Below are 10600 nucleotides of genomic sequence, written 5' to 3' on the forward strand. Positions count from 1 at the left end.
AGTAGAGAACATTTACACTAATAAAATATTTCTTCCTTTATGTCTGTTCCATTTGATTAATGGGGTAGGATATCTTTTTTTAGCTTAAAGAAGTTATAAGTAAGTATGAAATTATTCTGTTACAGAATATGGCTCAAGCCTGGAAGATGATGTGGTGGGGGATACCTCAGGCTACTACCAGAGGATGTTGGTGGTTCTCCTTCAGGTACTGGGTGGAAACTATTTAAAGTTTGATTAAAAAATCTGAAGCTGGACTGATCTGAATCTAGATAAGTAAGGTCATTTAAAATTCTCTAATCATTTCTGGTACTTGCTTGATTGTGGCTGTATGTTGCCTGTGTGTGTTTGTGTTTCAGAATATCTGACCTTAACTCTTAATAGCGCCTAACTTATTTTTAATTTTTTAAAGATATCATTGTTTCATTCATAGGATTTAAAATAAAGAGGATCAAAAAAAAATAAAGAGGATCAGATTGATTTGGACAGTGCTATGTGATGATGTGAAATATTGTAGAATTGGTATCTTAAAGTCATATTATTCCTTTTTTTTTTTTTTTTTATTTTTAGTCATATTATTCCTAAGAGAAAAGCTTTATGTGCACAACCATCAAGTGGAACCAATTTTCCTTTTGAATAAAAATGCTCATGTAATTCAATAATGTGACATTATCTCTTAAAGGCTAATAGAGACCCTGATGCTGGAATTGATGAAGCACAAGTTGAACAAGATGCTCAGGTGAGATGTGATAACTGTGAAATCAATGCTGTGGAAACTCCTAATATATATTGTGATAGTATCTAAAAATAATCTTATTGATGAATGCCTTACAAATCATAAGATTCGTGTAAGTATATTTTTCTCATATTGATCTGACAACTATTTTGTCCTAAAAGTGAAATGAAATAAAATGAATTATATATAGTGAATTTTGCCTAGATTTTTTTGGGGGGAGCGATTATGGAAACTCACAAAATAGATCATTTTACTGAGAATCACAGGTATTATTAATTCCAGTGCCAGTGAGGCAGTAGGTGTCCTTGGCAGGAGAGGATAAAGAAAAAAGAATAAGGTATTTTAGTGATAGATGGTGTTTTAATATGTAGTAGATTACAAGTTAACTGTACTATTTAGGAATTCTTCTACCTTTCTTTTGATAGAATTCTTTTTTTTTTAAAAATTTATTTATTTATTTATTTATTTATTTATTTATTTATTTATTTATTTATTTATTTATTTATTTATTTATTCGTTCATTCATTCATTCATGAAAGACACAGAGAGAGAGAGGGGCAGAGACACAGGCAGAGGGAGAAGCAGGCTCCATGCACTGGGAGCCTGATATGGGACTCGATGCCGGGACTCCAGGATTACACCCTGGGCCAAAGGCAGGCACTAAACCACTGAGCCACCCAGGGATCCCCTTGATAGAATTCTAAATAGGATTGTTCTCTTGTCAGCGCTTTTTAATGATATCCAAATGAAATTCTGTACTTAAATGGCTTTCAAATGTAGTATAATCTCACTGTGGTTAATAAGTAATCCCATGTTAACTATGGAGAACAAACTGATGGTTACCAGAGGGAAGGTGGGTGGGGGAAATGGGTGGAATTGGTGATGGGGGTTAAAGAGTGCACTTATCATGATGAGCACTCAGTAGTGTATAGAATTGTTGAATCACATATCATACACCTGAAACTAATAAAACATACTGTGTGTTAAGTATACTGGGATTAAAATATGTTTTAAAATCTTAAAAACATAAGTAGTTAAATGTGGGAAATAAATGTTAGGAAATTTGAAACATGAGACTTGAAAAATGGAAATTGGTAATAAAGGATTATTTGCCATCATGGAATCACATACCATAATCCTGTCTCTCTGGCCACATATTTGAAGTAATATGCAATTCTGATTGTTAGTCAAACATCACTGAAAAAGGAAGAGCCATATTCACTCTTCCAGTTGACTGTACACTATGAAACAACCATTTCTCTCTACAGAGCACTCAGTGTATAGCAGTACTCGTCAGACTTTTTTTTTTTAAAGCTTTTATTTGTTTATTCATGAGAGACACAGAAGCCAGAGACATAGGCATAGGGAAAAGAAGACTCCTCACAGGGAGCCTGATGGGGGGCTTGATCCTGGAACTCCGGGATCATGCCCTGAGCTGAAGGCAGAAGCTCAACCACTGAACCACCCAGGCATCCCACTTCCCAGATTTTTAAATGCATGTGAATCACCTGGGGATCTCCTTAAAAGGAGAGAGGGAGAGAGAGCAGGAGCAGGGGGAGGGGCAGAGGGAGAAGCAGACTCCTCACTGATCAGGGAGCTTGATGTGGGGCTTGATCCCAGGACTCTGGGATCATGACCCGAGCTGAGGCAGACATTTAACCCACTGAGACACCCAGGCACCCTGGATTCTGTAGTTCTAATAAGCTCTCAGATGATGCCTCTGTGGTCCTGGGTACCAGGGCTATATAGGTGTCACTTCCTGACGTGCAGAGAATGTGACCATTCAGAACCATGAAGGGGAAACTTTATACATCTGAAAACTGTTTTATGAAGATATTCCTTGAATAGAATTCAAGCTTTCTTTACTCTTTCAGTGTTCAGAAACAACATAGAACATGGTACACTGACTATTAGTTTTTGATTCTTTAAAATGTATTATAGAGGCACCTGGCTAGCTCATTTGGTTGGGTGTCTAATGCTTGATTTCTGCTCAGGTCTTGACCTCAGAATCCTGAGATGGGCTGCCTCAGGGCCTCAGGCTCTGTGCTCAACAGGGAGTCTGCTTCTTTTTTTCTCCCTTTCCTTCTGCCCTTCCTCTTGCTCACATCCACATGTGAGCTGTCTCTCCAACCAATCAATAAATCAGTCTTTGAAACAAAAGTATTATTAATAAATTCAGCTTATTAAAAATAATTATCCTTTTGGTGTTATGTAAAAAGGAGAAATTGCTATTTCTTTCTTAGCAAGAGTAGCTGGACTGTTACCACTAATGGGAATTTAAGATTTCTTAATTGAGAGTAAGCCAAGACAACCAAAGGGCCCTTTTATAAGCTCTTAGAGTTTTTTCTCTACTGATACTTGGCACTAAGAGGATTCCTTTTATTTCAGGAATTTGATAAGCCACAGTGAATTGTTCACCTGGGAATTTAACATTTTATAGATAATCCACTTTACTTTCATTCATTCATTCATTCATTCATTTATTTTCTTACATTTTTAATATGTTAAACTGATTTTACCTCCTCCTCCTCCGAATCCTGGTTTCCTGATCTTGGAGAGAAACCTGAATTTTTAGGGGAAGGAGGGGGAAAAAAAGGGAAAGAGAAAGAAATCAATGTTTATTGAGTATCTACAATTGATTACATAACACTGATGGATTCATTATATAAGTTACATAATCTCCATTAATGACTCTGTAGAAATATTATTCCTACTCTATAGGTGAAGATACTGAGACTTAAGAGATTAAGTAACTCATCTAAGATCTCACAGATAAGGATGAGACCCAGATTTTTTTACTGCAAAAAATCTGTACTTTGCACTGAACCAGAGGTTATCAAACTATGCTAAACCATAAAGCCCTCTCTGAGGGAAGGGGGAAGGGTGAGCAGATGTGAAGGTCCCTCATGCAGAGCAGCTCCTTGGGTATTTGGAATCCTCATTTAGAAGAAAGCACTCTTACATTAAAGTGAAACCAAAAAAACTTGTAAATATTGTTCTGCATGAAGATTATCATTACTGCATATTATTTCCATAGTAGTTTAAAATAGATATTGATCTCAAACATGATTCTTTCAAGAAAATGAAGAAATTATAATTTTAAATAGCTAACTCACAAATTATAACAGGCTTAATTGCTGTATCTACTAAAGAGAACTTCTAGAAATATGGAATAGTTCTTAAGAAAGGAGTGCTTCAGCAATGGTTGCAGTATTTTAGAGGATGCACCTTCTCTTTTAGGTGTTAATGTGTATGTATGTATATCTTATCTATGTGTAGAAAACATACTAGAGGTAATAACCAATATCTTTAGGATATTGGCATTCATAGTAATTTTTTTCTTATTTATATTTTATCTCTTGTACAAAATTTCTCAGTGAACATGTGTTATTTTTGTTATTAGATTTAAAAAGTTATTTTAACACAGATCTATAATACCATGGTATAGTTCTAAAGTTGAAATATTTGCATGACTTTCATAGTAAATATTTTCAGTTTTGAAGAACATGCTCACATGACCAAGGTTGTTATTATTTATTTTTATCATTAAGATAAATTATTTTCAAAATTAAGTATAAAAATACAACACATTTTTCAAAATTCCCTGGAAATACAACAAAAAATATTTGTTTATATGAACCCTAAAAAGCATATATTTTCCATGTAAAACAGTAAAAATAGACACTCAAACTATTCAAGTATATGTTAATTTCCTGCTGTATGCCAGGCATTGTGCTATACCCACAACCTTTTAAAAATTCATTGTGATCTTTTAGAAGTGTGAAAACTCTTTGTAGCTAGTTTTGATTAAACTGCAGTTGAAAGAGGAAATATGGAGTTTATGTTTTATCATGTGTTGCTGAACAGCTGCCAAGTAAACAAAACAAAACCTAGACAATTTAGCTCCTTAGCTAAATTCTTTTCCAATCTGTAAGTGGATTTGTCAATGGTGAGGTAATCAGAAATTTCCACCAACCACACTGTTGTCCTTGAAAGCCTGGAAATGCAGTGGACATTTTGGGAACATTTAATCACCAGATTGATGTGATTTATTGCTTTGACTTATTAATCTCTGTGGTACAGTTCAGTGGCATGCTCCAAAGTAGCTCCAAATGCACCTCACTGAGTTTAGGAAACATTAGAATTGAAAAGTATATGATGATGAATCAGGCAAATTATTGTACAGGTAGTAAAACACAGGTGTCATTCAGAACCTGGAAAGGAGATGGAGGAACAGTTTACTAACTGAGGTTGAAATCTTCACAGGCTTTGTTTCAGGCTGGAGAACTGAAATGGGGGACGGATGAAGAAAAGTTTATCACCATCTTTGGAACACGAAGTGTGTCTCATTTGAGAAGGGGTAAGTGAAAAAAAATGTGTCTGGTACAGGTACTTTGGTTAATTTTGAAAGCACAGGAGCCAATATGCTAAAATATGTGCTATATAACAGGTACTTCCTGAGTGAATCAGTTTTTGTATTTCTTCCTTTTGGTAACCTTGAAAAATCTCATAATCCTCTTAGCTGCTATTATAATTTTTACAAAACTAGAGATCCTTAGTCCCCCCTTTACTATCAGGGTGATGAGGCAACTAAGCCTCTAGACACTAATCACTGAGCTATGGCTCACTTCAAGTATTTCCTCCTAAATAGTGGTATTTATCAGTTCTTGTGGTATCAAGTGGGAATGAGGTCAAGTGATAGGAAGCCATACTAACTGGGGCTTTAAAAATTTTTTTTCTGTAGGTAAGCTTCCTTGGCTGATTTGGCAGGACCTGGGCTCTTTCTGTTTTTCTGTTCCACTGTCCTTGGTGTTTTGGGGTTTTCTTTCTCATGCTCTGTACCTCATTGTCATAGGGTGGCTTACTGTAGCTCCAAATTTATCAATATTAACAGCAAGAAGAAAGGAAAGGGGTAAATTAATCATATCTGCTTATCAGCTCTTAATAAGGAAAGATTTCTCAGAATCCTGTCCAGCAGATTTACCTTTGGTTCTCATTGGTTGTAACTAGTAAGTAGAGGCTAGAAATTGAGTGAACAAAGAACATTTATAATCCATTGTTTAGGGCTTGGTATATTGAAGCTCTGTGACAAAGTCAGTTTTGTCGGCAAGGAAAAAGGGGAAATTTGTGTTCAGTAGGACAATACTTGGTTAGAAAAAATATTTACTTTCTGTACAGAATGATCTTTACATGATTGAGAAATTATTTTCCTTTTTTATAGTGTTTGATAAATACATGACTATATCAGGATTTCAAATTGAGGAAACCATTGACCGGGAGACTTCTGGTAATTTGGAGCAACTACTCCTTGCTGTTGGTAGGTAGTTTTACAATGTATATAATATTTATGGTGTTAAGAGCCAAAGTATTTTATTCAATTGAAGTGGTATCTGAAAATAACCACTTCTTTCTTTATGAAAAGAAGGGCTTATTATGATATTTGAGTGAAGCAAACTCCCAAATTTCCAATTCAAAGTCTATTTTGATGTTGGAAATGCATGATTATATGGTTAGTTCATCTAATCCTGTAGAAATACTAAACCAACTGTTTAAAAATCATTTTGAAGCTGTATTAAAAATGCTATTTTATTATGAATCTGAAGTGTGGGCATTATCTCAGATGCTTGTAAATATTATTTCTGATACTTGGTGAAATTTTAGTATCCTTTTGAATACTGTCCTCACAGCTTTGAGGCAGAATTGGCATCTAAATTAGAAAAAAATGTCTTTTGTATGATGGAAGATATGATGATGGTTGTTTTCAGATTATTTTGGAAATTTATTTTAGCTAAATATTCAGAATGATATGGAAAAACTGGGGAACTGAGGTGTGCTGTTTACTGTAGGATAATATACTCTTTAAATCCAGGGAGAATCTAGTCTGAGTTCCCAGTGACCCTAGTTTTCATATGGGTTGGGAGTGAAGCGCTTTCTGCTCTTTGTTTTAAGTATTTGATATTGAGCTTGAGTTTTTGTGATGCCTTCTGGAGAATAAGCTAAAGATGTGTGTGAACTGGCACTAGTAGTAGCCTTTGATTTGATTTCCACAGCTAATTTTAGTTAGAAAGATTTCAGACAGACCCTTAATAATTAAATGCACTTAAAATAATGACATTTTTGGTTACTGTTTAAGTTTTGTTTAAACACTGGAAAAGAGGGAATAATTCCACCTCCCAGTCCATGGACTGTAATTTCTGTGTATATGTTAAAGAATTTTCATACTGATAGTTTCTGAAGCTGAGCTGAGGTCTGAGCAGCCTTGACACTGAGTAGATACGTACATGTTCAGGGAAGATGTATGTATCTGAGACACCCTCAGTTTATCTGGATGTCTCTACTGAATTGGGTAAGTCTCATGCTGCTCTGTGTGGATCACAGATAGTAAAGAATATGAAGAGAATATCTAGGTTAAGATTACAGAAATTTCAATAAGTCTGAGATTTGTCAAAGATTAGTTTGCGTTATTTGCTTGAATATATTGGATCAAAAACTTCCAGATGTTTGTATCACTTCCTGAGGGTGAGGAAGATTGTGGTGTAACAACAGCTCAGGCTGCCTAAACTGTGATAGCAGAGAGGAACTCAGAACAGAGGGGCATTGAAAAGCTTGCATGCCCTGTCCTACACGCCTTTCTCTGCAGAACTTGGAACTTTCAGGAAATTCCAACCCAGTTTCTGAGAAAATACTTGGTGAATAGGAGATCAAATCAGCTTGCAAATGAGCAGTTTTTAAGCCTATGTTGCTTTTATGCTTGTAAATAAGTAGAGCAATAAGCATGAAGTAACTTTTGATTTTTAATTATTAATTCTTTTCCTATCAGTATAGCATTTGACCATCATGTTGTTTATTTTCTTAGTGAAATCTATTCGAAGTATACCTGCCTACCTTGCAGAAACCCTCTACTATGCTATGAAGGTAAGTGCATACCTTGAGTATTTCATCTAATTAATTAATCTTTTTAGTTGTCTTTCTCTGTGTATTCTTATGATTTAAATAATAGACTTTGGGGTTTTTTTATTCTCCTTAAAATATGCAGTTCAATTCTACCAAATTGTTTTACTTTATTGATTCATCATAACTCAGGGGAGTTTGATACTGTATTTGACATTTTGAAACAATGTGCCTCTCTCTTTTTCTTTTCTTATAGGGAGCAGGGACAGATGATCATACCCTCATCAGAGTCGTGGTGTCCAGGAGTGAGATTGATTTGTTTAACATTAGGAAGGAGTTCAGGAAGAATTTTGCCACCTCTCTTTATTCCATGATTAAGGTAGTAGAACATTTCTTTAAATTATGTTCAGAAATCCAGAGCAGACCAATAGATAGCATGTAAGACATGGATGGAAGTACCCAACTATGTAAAGTTTAAAATTTTAGTGGTGTGATTAGAGCCATGACTTAAAAAGCCTGGCATATAATGTTTCCTAAAGTACAGATGATGGTTCCCACGTGGAAGATTGGCTCTTGGTGAAGGAGAGGCTCTTGGTGAGCTTAGAAGCATTGTTTAGTAGACAGATGACTCATCAAACCCAGCCCCTGCCCCTGATGATAATGTGTTGGTTCTTTCTCACTTTTATCAGTTCCAGCTGTCTTTATTAGTTCCTCCTACCTTCCACATCGATTTTTCTTTATTGTCTATTATCACCTTGTCTCTGGTATTAGTTCATAGTTCAGGAAAGGATCAACCATGTCATCAGAAATAAGTAAAAAGAGCTTGGGTATTACTATCATTTTTGTCCCTTTAAAAGCAAGGGAGACTGTGTCCTATATTTAAATTTGGTTTGAGGCCTCTTTTGACTTTCTTTTCTTCCTTTCTTTTTTGTTCTTTCTTTCTTTTCTTTCGTTTGATAAAAGGGAAAATGGGTCATACACAAAGCAGGATCTCAACAAAGCAAGCTTTGCATTTTGTGTGTGGTATGGCTGGATTGAAGGGCACTAGAGTTCTCAAATGCACTCTACTTGATACATTAATTTTTCATACATATCTGTGTATGAGATAAGCAGAGGTCAAGCATATGCTGAAGAGAAAACATAACAGCCACACAGTCCCAGAATTACCTCCCTTAGCCAGACACTTTGTATGTGAGAGTAACTTACAGGTTTAGCAAGCTTCCTTGTTCTCTCTGTTACTTGAGAGAAGAACATACTTTATTCTCTTAGAGCTGTGCCTTTAAGGGTAAATTAGAAAGTTAAACATATGTTAGTTACATTGGTAGGAAACTCCTTGTAGTACATTCCTGATGTGAAAGTCACATACACAGAGATTATCCACTTGGGGGAAAGTCATATGGCTAAAACTTGTTGCCAGACATTTAGTTTTTCATTGTCTGCAGTTTCTGTGACTCATGGAGGTTAACAGAATACTTTTGGGTTTCAGGGTGATACATCTGGGGACTATAAGAAAGCCCTCTTGATGCTCTGTGGAGGAGAAGATGACTGAGGCATCAGCCAGAGAGAGATCTTATGCTGTGCCTGCCACCGCCACTTCGACCTTCCTTCACAGCTTGCTGCACTTTTTATATGCCAGTGCTTGACACATTGCCTTATTCACGTAGCGTGCTAATAACCAAAGCATACATGCTGCAGAATAAAAATAACGGTGCTTCTTTCTTAATGTTCAATTAAGGTCTTTCTCTTTGTCTGTTGTAGTACTAAAGTGTACTTACGTTATTAAAGTCTAAAGTCTGGGTCATTTAGATTTTCTTTTAAAAGATCAGACTGCTTTGAGCCTTTTTAAAAAAACTTCATTTATATTAAATTGAAAACTGTATTTCCTTAATCGGAATCTTAGCCTTAAAATTATGAAATCCTGGAAGTGTTATTAATCAAGTTTGCTACTAAATTAAACCTGAAAAATTATGGTGGTTGCATTCAAAAGATTAGTAAGAAATAAACATTTCCTTCCCCCTGAATTATGTGTGTGTGTTCAGAAAAAAATTTTAAACTTACTTGTATTTGTATTTGACTGCGGTTGATACAAGGTTCCTTTAGTTTCAGTTGTACAATATAGTGATTTAGTTTCTCTATGCTAAGCTCACCACAAGTGTAGCCACCATCTGTCACCATATAACACTGTTACAATATCATTTTCTATATTCCTTATGCTGTGCCTTTTATCCCTGTGACTCATTCATTCTATAACTGGAAGTCTGTATCTTCTGTTCCCTGTCACCCATTTTGCTCATTTCTTCCACCCCACTCTCCTCGGGTAACCATCAGTTTGTTTTCAGTATTTATAGATCTGATGCTGCTTATGTTTGTCTGTTCATTTGTTTTTAGATTGCGCATATGAGTGAAATCATATGGTATTTGTCTTTCTCTGCTGACTTATTTCACTGAGCATAATACTAGGAACAATGATATCTTTTGATATCTTTTTTCAAGCTAGTCATTGCCAATGGTGTTAACTAACAACTGAATTTACAGTTGGCTTTTGGACCATAAGCTTGAAATGCAACTGCATTCCTCTGCATTGAGGAATGAGGGAGAGGCTAAAGGAGCCTCAGATTTATTAGAAGCATTTTTATTTGGGCATCAGGTAAGGCGATGCTTATGATGCTGGTTGCTTAATAGAAAAGCTATCTTAAAACAACCTAAAAAATAAAAATAAAAAAAAAAACCCTAAAAATTCAGAGTGCTATTTTTCTCTTTCCTGTTATTCACTCTTTTCTCCTATTTTCATCTACTACTTTCTTTGAGATAAAAAAAAGCAGGCAATACCTGTTAGAAGTAGTTTCTCTTAATTTGCCTTTTGGTTTTCTGCGTTCAAATGCTTTTAGAATTGGTGTCAATTTCTTTTTTGCACTGATACCTTTGGATATGCATTTTTTTAAAGACCATGTGATTACTATTAATAAGACATTTTTA

At 35.3% G+C, this 10600-nt stretch overlaps 1 protein-coding gene across 1 annotated transcript in view; it reads left to right on the forward strand.

The window, feature by feature from the left end:
• The window catches only part of ANXA5 (annexin A5), a 30370-nt gene extending 20725 nt beyond the window's left edge, over positions 1 to 9645 (forward strand). Inside the window, exons 7-13 of the mRNA XM_077861166.1 lie at positions 126 to 205; positions 680 to 736; positions 5000 to 5093; positions 5955 to 6050; positions 7590 to 7648; positions 7881 to 8003; positions 9111 to 9645. Of these exons, the coding sequence (XP_077717292.1) occupies positions 126 to 205; positions 680 to 736; positions 5000 to 5093; positions 5955 to 6050; positions 7590 to 7648; positions 7881 to 8003; positions 9111 to 9173 (572 nt within the window). The 3' untranslated portion in view covers positions 9174 to 9645. The remainder of the gene's footprint in view (positions 1 to 125; positions 206 to 679; positions 737 to 4999; positions 5094 to 5954; positions 6051 to 7589; positions 7649 to 7880; positions 8004 to 9110) is intronic.
• The last annotated feature ends 955 nt before the right edge of the window (positions 9646 to 10600 follow it).

Source organism: Canis aureus, chromosome 20 (assembly GCF_053574225.1).
Source record: "Canis aureus isolate CA01 chromosome 20, VMU_Caureus_v.1.0, whole genome shotgun sequence".
NCBI lineage: Eukaryota > Metazoa > Chordata > Mammalia > Carnivora > Canidae > Canis > Canis aureus.